The 14,745-nt window shown below is 38.5% G+C and overlaps 1 protein-coding gene and 1 non-coding gene across 4 annotated transcripts in view; one reads left to right on the top strand and one right to left on the bottom strand.

Moving 5' to 3' along the window:
* The first annotated feature begins 247 nt into the window (after positions 1 to 247).
* CCNJ (cyclin J) overlaps positions 248 to 14,745 on the top strand; it is a 31,952-nt gene continuing 17,454 nt past the window's right edge. The window contains exons 1-2 of one of the 3 annotated variants that reach the window (XM_037050854.1): positions 248 to 429; positions 1,069 to 1,178. In XM_037050854.1, coding sequence (XP_036906749.1) covers positions 1,110 to 1,178 — 69 coding nt within the window. In that variant the 5' untranslated portion in view covers positions 248 to 429; positions 1,069 to 1,109. The remainder of the gene's footprint in view (positions 430 to 1,068; positions 1,179 to 14,745) is intronic. The other 2 variants (XM_037050853.1, XM_037050852.1) reach the window with 2 other exon arrangements.
* Positions 7,151 to 7,254, bottom strand: LOC118990329 (U6 spliceosomal RNA). Its single transcript, XR_005067203.1, has one exon. It is a non-coding gene; the product is annotated as a U6 spliceosomal RNA (small nuclear RNA).

Raw genomic sequence — 14,745 nt, 5'->3', positions numbered from 1 at the left:
TTATAATTTTTCCGGTGCTCCCTTCCGACTTCTGCCCACCTCCTCAGACAGTTTTCCCGGCGGACGTCATTAGGGTTCTGACTACGGGAACCGCAGGGTCGTGCAAGGCTAGCGGGGTGCTGCCCCGCACGACGGGAGCAAGCAAGCCCACGCCCGGCGTTGCACCTGGGCCGGGCCGGCCGCCGATTGGACGCTCGGGGTGACCCCGCTGTATCGCGAGACGAGATTGGCAGCGGCGGGGCCGCATGTGCCCCGCGCTGGCTTTGTACGCGGAGCCGCCTGCCGGTCCTTTAACAATGGGCGGCGCGAGCGCCCAGGCGCTTGGCCTGAGCTGAGGCCGGCGCTTCGCGGCCCACTGTCTGCAGCATGAGCGGGGCCGGCATACCCCTCATGCTCGCGGGTCTGAGGCTGTGAGGGCCGCGGTTCCGGGTAAGAGAGGCCGCTGTGGGACCTGCAGGCCTGGGCTGAGCGCCGGACATCAGACCCGCCCGGCCCGGCCTTTTGTTTGCCTTTCTGGGGCCGCGCGACACAGTTCGCCCCACAGTTTGCACCAGGTGGCCTGGTGCAGGCCGGGCCGGGCCGCGCCGCGGAGAGGCTCCCGGGGAAAAGCGAGCGCCCGGCCCTCTGCTGCGGGGACTCGGCCCGGGGCGGGCGTTCTTGTCGGGGGTTTCTCTGCGGGAGGTTTCCCCCTCAGGCGGGCTGTGACTGGTGTCAGGTCTCTCCCATCCTCCGGGTGGTCGGGAGAATTGGAACTCCGATCGCCGGGAGCCCGAAGCCGGTCCCCCCTCCAGACGTCCCGAGTGCGGTGGGAACTCCGGCCCCAGTTACTCCCATTTTCCCGGCACCAGGTCCGGCAGTTTTCAGAATACGCCAGTTCCTGCTGACTGGGTACTCGGGCCCTCTCCGTACGGCGTTGGGGAACTGGTTTGTATCCTGCTGATTTTAGGACGAGCCAGGTGAAGGTGAACGGTCCCTTCGGGTGGCCTGAGGTCACACCCCTCGGAGAGGGGGCGCGGAAGGTCGTCTGGAGGGAGCTGGCAGTGACCGCGTCTGGGGTGTGTCTTACAGACCGGAGTTGCCTCGTCTGGCCAGGCGCGCCGCCGGGTCTCATGGAGCTGGAGGGGCAGTGGTGGCGGGGACAGCTGGCTGCAGATATTCATCAGGCCCTTCGGTACAAGGTAATCTTGATGCCCGGACCTTTTCACTGGGTACTTGGTGTCTCCCGCCGGTAGTATGAATCTCTGCTCTTTGAACAGTCAGGTTCTTTAACCACTAGTTTCCAGACCCGAAAAGTCGAGTTTGATTATTTGCTCAAGGTTAACTGACTTCTTGGCTTCCTCCCTGGGGTGTCAGGAAAATCTGCAACTTAAATGGAGGGGGTGGGGGTTGGGGCGTGGTAGTTGGGCGAGAGAAAGTGTGAAGAGACATTCTAATGTAGTTTCCAGGTGGAACAGAGGTCTGATACTGTACTTAAAAAAGCCAGTGGCATTTTATTAGGCAGAGCGGCCCTCCTTGTTGTGTATTCGGTGTTGCATGTCGTTGTGTAATGTCACACTCGCACATAGATTCCCCAGCCTTTCGACTCACTTGCTGTGAGACTTTGGACAAGTTACTTAATTTTGTTTCCCGATTTTTCTCATCTGTAGAATGAATAACAATAATGATAATAATAATAGTAATAAATGTGCCCATGGGATGATTGTGAGATTAAATGAGATGATACTGTACATGTGCTTAGAACAGCACACATTGGCATATATGATTGGCATACATTGTAGTAAGCACTAAAAACGTGATAACTCGTTATTCTCAACCCCCAAACCCCAAGATTTGGGGCTGCCTCCTTGAGGAAGAAGGAGTTAGCTGCTCTTCCAGCTAATATCAAGAGCAGAAAGTAGACCTGGTATACCTAAATGGATATTGGGGGAGAAGAATATGCTTTTCTGGCACAATGCATAGTGTTTTGTTGCTTTTACATGACAGTTTTACTCTGTATGTCACAATATTTTAGCATAATGAGCCAGTTCTACTTCTTTGATAGTCAGAGAAGAGACCAGATCCAAAATTATCTCTAACTTGACTCAGTTTCACCATGGATAGAGAGAGAGCCACTTACTAGGTATAGAAATTAGAAAGAAGCAAAACAGCTGATACTTTAATAAAAAGGATGCTGATTGTTGGGTTGAGAGATCCAGGGATGATAATGAGTTAAATCTTGATTTTTTAAAAAATCAGGTTAAGTAGAATTAGGAAACCTAATTTTGACTTAAATTGATACAATTGTACCCTTTTTAAGGTTTGAAATTTCTAAATGCTACTTATTAATTCTGACATTCAGTCTCTTAGACACACTAAATAAACCTCAGTCCTCTAAGAGGTCTTTTATGCCACAGAGGGACTCAGCTATGGAATGGTTCTCTAGAGTGTTAAGAGAGCTGGAGGTTTTCTTCCACTTTGAAAATTGTCCCAGTACTATTTGGGGATTTTTTTTTTTTTTACAGATGTCTTTCAGTTTTCAATGTTCTTTACTAAGTGTTAGCTCTTTGTCTTTCCGGTATGTGGTGAAATTAATTACTTATTTTTTAAATAACATCAAACTCAAAAGACTTTTCTTGTTGATTTCCATGTTCCCCCCACACCGTTTTTGAGTCTTATATTTTATGTATAATTTTAATCCTTAGTGATTACCTGCATTAATTTTGTCATTTGACATTGGAAGTGGATTTTTTCCCCCAGTAGATTTGGTGAATGCTTTTGTGTATTAGGCCCTGGGGAGGATCCAAGGAGTAAAACACAACTGTTACTAAACTTGCGTAGAACTATCAAAAGACAAGATAGTGCAGCATCTGAAGGAATTCCATTGAAAGTTATCTTGGGCCACTTGTGGCATGCTATCCTGGGTTGTCTTTATTCTTATCTTTAAGCATTTTATAAGCCAAATGTTATGATTTCACACAGTAGCCACACTTTGTAAAGAATTTTTGTTAGTTAGTAAAAGTTGAACCTATGGAACTGGAGAGACCACTGTTTTTAGTACACTGAATCAAGGAAAGTTAAAATGAACTTTTCTTATTAAAAAAATAGATGTTGCCCTGCCTGCTATAGCTCAGTGGATTGAGCACAGGCCTGTGAACTAAAGGATTTCAGTTCGATTCCCAGTCAGGGCACATGTGTGGGTTGCAGGCCAGTTCCCAGCAGGGGACACACGAGAGGCAACCATACATTGATACTTCTCTCCCGCTCTCCTTCCCTTCCCCTCTAAAGATAAATAAATAAAATGTTTTTAAAAACAGATGTTAATTGCAGACTGCTAATCAAGTGATTTAGTTGGATAATCATATGCTAATTTATTTGTTTACAGTATTTGAGTACCTGCAGTGCACTAGGTGCTAAACCAGGTGTTAGAGTGGTAACAGTGAATGAAATGACATGATGCCTGCCTTTTTGGAGTTTCATATAATTCAGAGTATCTGAATTTAGATCTTCCTTTGGGGAGTTGCCATTTGAACTCTATGAAAGGTGTTCTGTGCTTACACCCAATGTTTGTGGAGGAGTAATTGGAGTAGCCAGTATAATGTCTACTAGGAAAGAGTAAAAATTATAACAAATGGAAATCTTCAACCCCATATGCCCACTATACTGTTTTTGTGAAATATAATTAATTGCCTTCCCTTATGTATCCCCCCCCCAAAAAAAAACCCCTACAAAGCAGCTATCTTCTTATACTGTCATCTTTTTCTTCTCATTGTTTTGCTTTGCATACTAGTGTCTTCAGAAAGCTTGGGGTAGTATTTTTAGGATCCTTTATGGCAGATGGAAGCAATGCTAGCTTTGTAAGAAACATTGAGAAAACATCTCACACAGTTGTACACTTGTGAGTATTCCTTCTAGGCCTTTCTTTCCATCCTGACTAGACAGTTAACCCATTCTGGGAAGGGGATGGTACTTGGGATGTTGAGCCGAGGAGGATTGGAGAGTAGAGGTGGAGATGACAGGTCTCTCTGCCATGGTCTCTCGGCCATGGTCCTATGACATCCTGAGAAGCAGGCAGGAACCAGAATGTTCAGTTCTAGGGGATCAGTGATAGACAGAACGTGTACGCTGAGAAGAGCGTAGGTCATTTTCTTATGCTTACATAACTACAGAACCTGGGGAAGAAGTAGATCTGATAGCCATCTGGTAAGCACATATACTTTACCATATAAAATCATAAAAAGAAAATGTATTGGGCACATTGTTTAAAATTTCCAATTGACGGTCCTTGGGCTTCTTGCCTTTGTCTTTTCTTCATTTAATAAAGTTACTATAGTTAAAAATAAAGTCCACCAGTGTTTTCCAGCTGTTTCTCAGTGAGTCTTGAAGACCTTGTTCAGGCCTCTTTTGTGTTTAGCCCACTGTGGCTTTGTTTTTTTCCAGGAACCCAACCCTGAACTGCCAGGGTTCTCCCTGTTCAGTTAGTGTCCTGTACTACCTTGTACTTACTGTATTATGTCCTGATAATCTTTGTATTTTGGTTCACCTGCTAGAAAAAGGCTTGAGATTGTTTTCCAGCTCATGTCTTAGCACAGTGTCTGCTACATGGGTAAGACTGAATAAATGTCACGTAAGGACAGGAAAGAAAGGTGAAATTTGCAATTGTAGCACATTTACACCATTGTAAAAGTCTACAGAGATGGTAAAGAAGAAAAGAAAAACCCTAGGGACTGCATAAGAAATTGGATGCTCTCTTTATTTGGAGAAATTAAATTTTTTACCTTCAAAGAACCAAGCCAGCCTAAACCAATGTGGTTTTTTTCCTCAGTAGCATTTGTTTTTGCTTTTCTCACTTATGAAAATTTAAAACATAAAATGCTATTAATTGTTTTTTTTATTTTAAATGATAAATGCATATGGTTAAAAACATTTGGATAGTATAAGAAGGATTAAAATGAGCTTTCTCCAACCTCACTATAATGTTACCACCATTACTGTTTTTTTCTTGTAAAGATAGCCAATAAATTAATGTATTTGCAAATACTTTATTTTTGTTGTTGATACAAGGGGTCAAATATATATTGTATACCTTCCACTCCAGGCTCTCTCAAGTTATCAAATTTTTCCATATCAACACATCCAGATCTACTGCCCTTTAATGTTTGCACTGAATCAGTGCCCTGTAGTTTATTAATCAGTTGCTTGTTGATGGACATCAAGTTTTTATCTAATTACAGTTAAACAAATTTTTATTTATTGATTGATTTTAGAGAGGGAGGAAAGAGACATCTATCTGTTGTTTTACTTATGTATACATTCCATTGGTTGTGTTTATTTATTTGTGCCCTGACCGGAGATGAAACCCACAACCTTGGAGCATTGAAACAATGCTCTAACCAATTTAACTACCTGGTTTATTATGCAGTAATTTTAGATTTCCATGCAACTATAAGAAATAGTACAGAGAGATCCCCTGTACCCTTTACCCAGTTCTTCCAGTGTAACATCTTGTAAAAGTATAGTACAATTATCACAATCCAGATATTGATGTTTAAATAGTCAAGATACAGAATGTTTTCTATCACCACAGTAATCTCTTTCATGTGTTATGCTTTTATGGCCACACCCTTTTCCCTGCCACCCTCATTCCCCCTCCTCTTAACCCCTGGCAACCACTAATCTCTTGCTCATTTCTACAATTTTTGTCATGTCAAGAATGTTAATTATATAAATGGAATTATACAGTATGTGCCCTTTTGGAATTGTCTGTATTCGCTCAGCATAATTCTCTGGAGACCCATTTAAATTGTTGGACATAAAGCTTTTTATTCCACTATCATGCTATTAAAAATGGGTCTGCAAAGCACCTTCATATATAGAGGGTAAATTCCTAAGGCTAGTGTTGCCACATTAAAGGGTATCTGCAGTCTGCATTTTAAAAGTTTATTACTTACTTGTCCTTCAAAAGGTTGTATTGTGAACCTGACCAATAATATCTGGGAGTTCTTATTTCCACTCTATATCATAAACAAAAAGTAATAGAATATAATGTGGTAAGTGAAACACTATGATTTTTAATTTTGAATGAGATGAGGTATATTTTTATATGTTGTTGGTCCAGTTTTTTCTATGAACTGTCTGTTCATATTTGTTGCCTTTTTCCTATTGACTTATGAGTTCTCTGTAAAGAAATTAACTCATCCTATGTGCCAGAAATATTTATTAAATTCATCTGTTCTTCCCTAATTCAGAATGTTATTGTTATCAAATAAGTTCTTCTATCCAAGTAAAAGGAATGTCTTTCCATGAATGCAGGTCTTCCATACTCCTGCAGAATTTTAGAATTATGTTCATACAGTGCTGGAATGTATAAATTTATTTCTAGGTACTTTAATTTTTATAGTTACTGTGTATGGAATATTCTGTTTTCTAACCAGCTTTTAGTATACAGAAAGCTGTTGATTTTTTAATCTTAATTTTGTAAACAGCCATCTGAATCCTTACTCTTTCTACATATTTTTTTTCTGTTTTTCTTGTTTCTTTCTGGATATAAATGCTATCATTTGAAAAATAATAACTTTGTTTCTCAGAGTGTCTTTGAGTCTTCCTTTCCAATAATCAAACCTTTTCTTTCTTTTTCTGTTTGGATTGATTAGTATTCACAGAATAATGTTAAATAATAATATGCAGTAGTCATTGTTAGAATGCTAAACATTTTATTGTTTCACGTACAAGTGAGATGCTGGCTTTTATATTTGAGATATTTTTATCTCTCTTCCTTCGTCAAACAAATATGTATCTGTTATTTCTCTCAGGGTTACCTTTGTGCAGATACTATTTGACATCTATCAAGGTGATTGTACATATTTGTGAAATATTATTGTTATTGTGAAATATTGTGAAATATTATTGTTATTTCTATTAATATATTTTCTAATATCAAACCATCCTTGCATTCCTGGGATGTACTACAATTGAAACATTCTTTGGATATACTACTAAATTACATTGGATAGTATTTTTTAAAATTTATTTTGTTTTTTAAATTTATTAGGGTGACATTTGTTAATAAGATTACATATATTTCAAGTGTACAGTTCTGTGATACATCATCTGTATATTGCATTGTGTGCCCACCACCCAAAGTCAGCTCTTCTTCTATCACCATATATTAGACAAAAATATTGAATGCTTCACAAATTAGCATGTCATCCTTGGACAAGGGCCATGCTAATCTTCCCTGTATTGTTCCAATTTTAGTAAGCACACGTTGGATACTATTTTACCTAAAATTTTATATCTTACTAAGTTAGATTGATGTGTAACTTCCATTTCTTGTGTTTGTTTATTAGAAAATGTACACAACATAAAATTCACCACTTAAACCATTTTTAAGTGTACAATTTAGTGACATGAGACATAAATTCACATGGCTACCATAACCACTGTCCATCTTCAGAACTTTCTCTTCTTTCTGAACTAAAACTCCCTATTTTCCCTGCCTTGCAGTGCCTAGTAACCACAGTTCTGCTTTCTACCTCTATGACTTTGACCATGCTAGGTACCACATACAAGTGGAATCATACAATATTTGTCTTTCTGTGTCTGGCTGATTTCACTTAGTATACTGTCTTATGGTTTGTGCTGTAGCATATATTGGAATTTCATTTCTTTTTAAGACAATAATAACCCATTGTATGTATAGATTGCATTTTGTTCACACATTTGTTGACGATACTTTGGTTGTTTGTTTCCACCTTTTGGCTATTGTGAATAATGTTACTATGAATATGGGTATACAACTATCTGTTTTGAGTCCCAACATTTAATTCTTTGGGACATATGCCTAAAAGTGAAATTGCTGGGTCGAATGGTGATTCTACATTAATTTTGGGAGGGACTTGTAATATTGTTATTCACAGTGGCAGCAGTTTTATATCCACTAGTACACAAGGGTTCCAATTTATCCATCTATTTGCCGACACTTATTTTCTGTTTACTCTGTTTTTTGTCTTAATAATAGCAATTGCAATGGGTGTGAAGCGGTCTCCCATAATGGCTTTTATTTGCATTTTCCTTATGAGTAGTGACATTGAGCTTCTTTACATGTGCCTGTTGACCACTTGTAAATTTTCTTTGGAGAAATGTTTATTTTAGTCCTTTGCATACTTTTTAAATGAGTTGGGTTTTTTTGTTGAATTGTATATATAAAAGAAGAATTTCTTTTCTTAATATTTTTGTTTATGCTATTACAGTTGTCCCAATTTGTCACCCTTTGCCCCCCTCCACCCAGGCTGTCCCCACACCATTGTCTGTATCCATGGGTCATACATACATATATGTTCTTTGACTAATCCCTTTACTTTCTTTCAACCAGTCTCCACCTCCTCCCACCCCTCCTACGGCTGTTAGTCTGTTCCATGTATCCATGCCTCTGATTCTGTGTTTGCTTATTAGTTTATCTTGTCTGTTAGGTTCCACTTATAAGTGAGGCCATAAGATATTTGTCTTTCACTGACTTATTTCACTTAGCATAATAGTTTCCAGTTCCATGTTGCAAAAGATAAGAATTCCTTTTTTATTTTTTACTGCTGCATAGTATTCCGTTGTATAAATGTATCACAGCTTTTTTGCCCACTTTACTAATGGGCCTTTAGGCTGTTTCCATATCTTGGCTACTGTATATAAATAATGCTGCTGTGAACATAGGGGTGCATAAATTCTTTTGAATTAGTGTTTCAGACTTTTTAGGATATATTCCCAGAAGTGGAACTGCTGGGTTAAATGGCAGTTCTATTTTTAATTTTTTTTAAATATTTTATTTATTTATCTTTAGAGGGAAAGGGAAGGAAAGAGGAAGAGAAACATCAGTGTATGGTTGCTTCTAGTGCATCCCCTGCTGGGAACTGGCCCCTGCTGGGAACTGGCCTGCAACCCAGGCATGTGTCCTGACTGGGAATCGAACCGCGATCATCTGGTTCGCAGGCTCGTACTCAATCCACTGAGCTACACCAGCCAGGCTTATTTTTAATTTTTTGAAGAAACCCCATACTGTTTTCTACAGTGGCTGTACCAGTCTATCCTCCCACCAACAGTGCATGAGGGTTCCCTTTCCTCCACATCTTCACCAGCACTTGTTGTTTATTGATTTATTAATGATAGCTATGAGGTGATAGCTCATTGTAATTTTAATTTGCAATTCTCTGATGACCTGTGAAGTTGAGCATTTTTTCCTATGTCTATGGGCCATCTGTATGTCCTCCTTGGAGAAATGTCTGTTCATGTCCTTTGTCCATCTTTTAATTGGGTTGTTTGTCTTCCTAATGTTGAGTCATATAAGTTCCTTACATATTTCAGAGATTAAACCCTTGTGTTATGTATTGTTGACAAATGTGTTCTCTAGTACAGTGGGTGCCCTTTTCATTTTGATTCTACTTTCTTTAGCAGTGCAGAAGCTTTTTAATTTGATATAGTCCCATTTGTTTATTTCTTCCTTTGTTTCCCTTGCCCTAGGAGATATATTGGCAAACATATTTCTATGTGAGATACCTGAAATTTCACTGCCAAGTTTTTCTTTAGGATTGGTAAGGTATCGTGATTTACATTTTGGTCTTTTCTCCATTTTGAGCTTATTCTTGGGTATGGATGGTGTAAGTTGGTGGTCTAGTTTCATTATTTTTGCATGTACCAGTCCAGTTCTTTCAACACCATTTATTGAAAAAACTGTCTTTACTCCAAGGTTTGCTCTTTCATCCTTTGTCAAATATTAATTGACCGTTAAAGACTGTTAATGGTTTATTTCTTGGCTCTCTATTCTGTTCCATTGATCTATGTGTCTGTTCTTATGCCATTACCAGGCTGTTTGATTTCAGTGGCCTTATAGTTTGATATCAGGTATTGTGATCCCTCCAACTGAGAAAAGAACTTTGTTCTTTTTTCTCAAGATTGCTGAGGCTATTCAGGGTCATTTTTGGTTCACATAAAATTTTGGAATATTTGTTCTAGATTTGTGAAATGTGCCCTTAGTATTTTAATAGGAATTGCATTGAATCTATAGGTTGCTTTGGGTAGAATGGACATTTTAATTATCTTATTTCTTCCAATCTATTAACATGGTATATACTCCCACTTATTTGTATCTTCCCCAGTTTCTGTCTTCGGTGTCTTAGAGTTTCCTGTGTGTGAGTCTTCTACTTGCGTGGTTAAATGTATTCCTAGGTACCTTATTTGTTGTTGTTGTTGTTGTTGTTGTTGTATTAGTAAATGGAAATGTTTTCTTAATTTCTCTTTCTAATAGTTTGTTATTGGTATATAAAAATGCCATCGATTTCCAAGTATTGATTTTGTATCCTGCTACTTTGCTGAATTCGTATATTAGGTCTAGTAGATTTTTGGGTGGAGCTTATAGAGTTTTCTAAGTATAATATCATGTTATCTGTGAATAAGGACAGTTTTACATCCTCCTTTCAAATTTGGATGCCTTTTATTTTTCCTTCTTGTCTGACTATTATGGCTAGGACTTCCAGTAATTTGTTGAATAAGAATGGTGAAAGTGGACATCCCTGTCCTGTTCCTGATCTTAAGAGGAACACTATTAGTTGTTGCCCATTGAGTAAGATGTTAACTGTGGGTTTTTAGTATATGGGCTTTATTATGTTGTGGTATGATCCCTCTATTCCCACAGTGCTGAGCGGTTTTTATCATAAATGGATGCTGGATTTTAATGAATTTTTTTCTGTGTTTATTGATGTGATCATGTGATTTTTATTTTGTTTATGTGATGTATCACATTTATTGATTTGCAAATATGGTACCAACCCTGCATCCCTGGAATGAATCTCACTTGATCATGGCCTATGATCTTTTTAATGTATTGCTGGATCCCTTTTAATATTTTGTTGTGAATTTTATCATCTGCGCTAATCAGAGATGTTGGCCTTTAATTTTCTTTCTTTGTTGTGTCTTTACATGGTTTTGGAATTAGGGTAATACTGCCTTGAAACAGCTTGGAGGTCTTTTATCCTCTTGAATTTTTTTGGAATAGTTTTGGAAGGGTAAGTGTTCTTTGAACAGTTGGTAAAATTTGTCTGTGAAGCCATCTATCTGGTCCAGGACTTTTGTTTGCTGGAAGTTTTTTTAAATGACTGCTTCAATTTCATTAGTTGTCATTGTTCTATTCAGGTTTTCTGATTCTTCCTGATTCAGTTTTGGAAGAGTGTATGTTCTAGAAATTTATCCATTTAGCCCAGGTTGTCCAATTTCTTGGCATATAGTTGTTCATAGTATTTTCTTTAAATCCTTTGTATTTTTTCAGTATTAGTTGTCACTTCTCTTTATTTCTGGTTTTTTTTTTTACTTGGGTCCTCTCTTTTTTTTCTTGATGAGTCTGATTTTGTTTATCTTTTTGAAGAACTAGTTCCTGGATTCATTGGATCTTTTGAATTTTTTTTTCATCTCTATGTGAGTTACTTCTGCTCTGATCTTGATTATTCCTTTCTTATACAAACTCACTTTGGGCTTTGTTTGTTGTTGTTTTTCTAGTTATTTTAGGTCCAGTGTTGATTATGTATTTGGGATTTTTCAGTCTTCTTTAAACAGGCCTGTAATGCTATAAACTTCCCTCTCAGGACTACTTTCACTGTGTCCCATAAGTTTGGGATTGTTGTGTATTTCATTTTCATTTGTTTCCAAGTTCTTTTTGATTTCTTCCTTGATTTCATTGATATCCCATTCATTATTTAATCTTAATACATTTTATTTAGCCTCTAGGTATTTGAGCATTTGAGGTTTTTTAAATTGAGATTGATTTCTAGTTTCATGCCATAGTGATCCAAGAAAATGCTTAATGTGATTTCAAGTTCCTTGAATTTGTTGAGATTTATTTTGTGTCTTACCATGTGGTCAGTCTTTGAGAATGTGCATCCACAGTGTGTTTTCTGGCCCTGGCTGGTGTAGCTCAGTGGATTGAGCTCGGGCCTGCAAACCACATGATCGCGGTTCGATTCCCAGTCAGGGTACATGACCGGGTTGCAGGCCAGTTCCCAGCAGGGGACTCACGAGAGGCAACCATACATTGATATTTCTCTCCTCTCCTTCCCTTCCTCTCTAAAGATAAATAAATAAAATCTTTAAAAAATGTGTTTTCTGCTGCTTTGGGGTGAAATGTTCTGTAAATATTAATTAAATCTATTTGATCTAGTATGTCATTCAAGGTCACTGTTTTGTTGTTGATATTTTGTCTGGAAGCTCTACCCATTCTTGGCAGTGTGGTGTTAAAATTCCCTACAATATCTGTATTACTATGGACCTCTTCCTTAAAGTCCACCAAGACTTTCTTTATATATAAAGGTGCTTCTATATTGGGTGCATATGTGTTTACAAGGGCTATATCTTCTTGTTGGATTGCTCCCTTTATATAGTGACCTTCTTTGTCTCTTGTTATGGCCTTGTTCTGAAGTCTATTTTGTCAGATATATGTATTGTTTCCCCAGATTTTTTCCATTTCTATTTGTATGGAATATTTTTTCCATTCCTTCATTTTCAATCTGCATTTTCACCTGTGTAAATCTTTTGTTCTGTGGTATATTTCTTGTAGATAGCATATATATAGCATATATATGGGTCATGTTTTCTTATGAAAACATGTTTTTTTCATGTTTTCTTTCAATTCAACTACCCTATGTCTTTTGATTGGAGCATTTAATCCATTTACATTTAAGGTTATAATGTAACCTTAAATGTAAATAGGTGCTTATTCATTGCCATTTTTCCTTTTGTACGTATGTTCAAAAGGAACATACGTACAAAACTCTCCCTCTCTCTATTTTTTCTTCTTCTTCAAACACTCCCTGTAACACCTCTTGTGGTGCTGGCTTGGTGGTAATGAACTCCCCTTGCTTTATTTATTTATTTATTTGTTTATTTATTTTTGGTCTGGGAAGCTCTTTTTTGCCTTCAGTTTTAAATTATAGCCTTGCTGGATAGACTGGTCCAGGGTCTCGCTTTTCATTACTTTGAATACTTCCATTCCCTTCAGTTACTCTATTGAGAAATCAGCTAATAGCCTTATTAGAACTCCCCTGTAAGTAATTAACTGTTTCTTTCTTGTTGCCTTTAATATATTCTCTTTGTCTTTAAGCTTGCCATTTTAATTACCATGTGGCTTTGTTCACAGCTTAGCCTTGCTTAGGCACCTCCAAGCCCAACATACCTACCAGCCATCTGCAGATCACTTTGTAGCTCATGGCCAGTACCTCAGACAGAACACAGGCAGTGGATGACCTTGGCTTACACCTCTCAGGAGGCCCCAGATCCTGCACACTCAGTGGACAGCTAAAGACCATGTTGGAGCACCATCGCCCAATTACCTCCATAAGTGACACACTCAAGGGGCAGACTCAGCGGGCACCAGAGTCCTGCTAAAGGAAGTCCTGCTCTGTGGAGTAGGCCCCTGTACTGATCCACCAGAGGTTGGTGGTCAGTGGTCACAGCCAGTGTTTGCATCTGATTGGCCTGGCTAAATCCCTGCTATTAACCTGCCAACAGCAATTAAGGCTCAACTACAAGAGCAGTGTATACAGTCCACCCGATGGGCACACTCTGAATACCCAGCTTGGGTGGTAGGAGAGGAAGTGCCATGGACCCTACAGGACACCTACTGCATTGAGCCACTACCAAGCTAGGGAGTCATAGCAGCTCTACCTAATACATAGAAACAAATATAGGGAGGCTGCCAGTATGAGGAGACAAAGAAACATGGCTCAAATGAAAGAACAGAATAAAACTTCAGAAAAAGAACTAAACAAAATGGAGACAATCTGTTGGATGCAGAGTTCAAAACACTTTATAAGGATGCTCAATGAACTTATGGGAAGAGTAAATGAACTCGGAATTTCAACAGCATAAAAAAAGGACATTGAAACCATAAAAAATAACCAGTCAGAAATGAAGGATATACCAACTGAAATAAAGAATAATTTAATAAAGAAATCAATAGCAGAGTAGCTGAAGCCAAGAATCAAATCAGTGATTTGGAATATAAGAAAGCAAAAAGCAAGAAGTCAAAAGGAATCTAAAAAGATGAGGATAGTGTAAGAAGCCTCTGGGACAACTTCACATGTACCAGTATTCACATAGTGGGGGTGCAAGAAGGATAAGAGAAAGAGTAAGAAATTGGAAACCTATTTGAAAAAATAATGACAGAAAAATTCCCTAATTTGGTGAAGGTAATATGAGTAGACATAAAAGTCCGGGAAATGCAGAGAGTCTCAAACAAGATGAACCCAAAGAAGCCCACACCAAGACACATAATAATTAAAATTCAAAAGATTAAAGACAAGGAGAGAGTTTAAAAGCAGCAAGAGAAAAGCAGTTAGTTACCTACAAGGGAGCTCCCATAAGACTGTTAGCTGATTTCTAAACAAAAACTTTGCAGTTTAGAAGGGATTGACAAGAAATATTCAAAGTGATGAAAAGCAAGGTCCTACAACCAAAATTACTCTACCCAGCAAAGCCATCATTTACAAAAAGAGCTTCCCAGACAAGAAAAAGCTAAAGGAGTTCATCATCACCAAACAGTATTATGTGAAATGTTAAAGAGTCTCCTTTAAGATAAAAACATATGAACAATAAAATGGCAGTAAATTAATCTATCAATAATTGAATCTAAAAAATGAAATAAGTGAACAAACAGAACAGAAACTGAATCATCGATACAGAGAATGTTTTGATTATTGCTAGATGGGAGGCAGGTTGGGGGGAAGTGGGAAAAAA

The sequence above is a fragment of the Sturnira hondurensis genome, unplaced genomic scaffold (genome assembly GCF_014824575.4).
Source record: "Sturnira hondurensis isolate 20B ecotype Veracruz unplaced genomic scaffold, ASM1482457v3 Scaffold0006849, whole genome shotgun sequence".
NCBI classification, from domain to species: domain Eukaryota; kingdom Metazoa; phylum Chordata; class Mammalia; order Chiroptera; family Phyllostomidae; genus Sturnira; species Sturnira hondurensis.
Note: the sequence above shows the minus strand (reverse complement) of the source record. Positions and strands in the feature narration are given on the sequence as shown.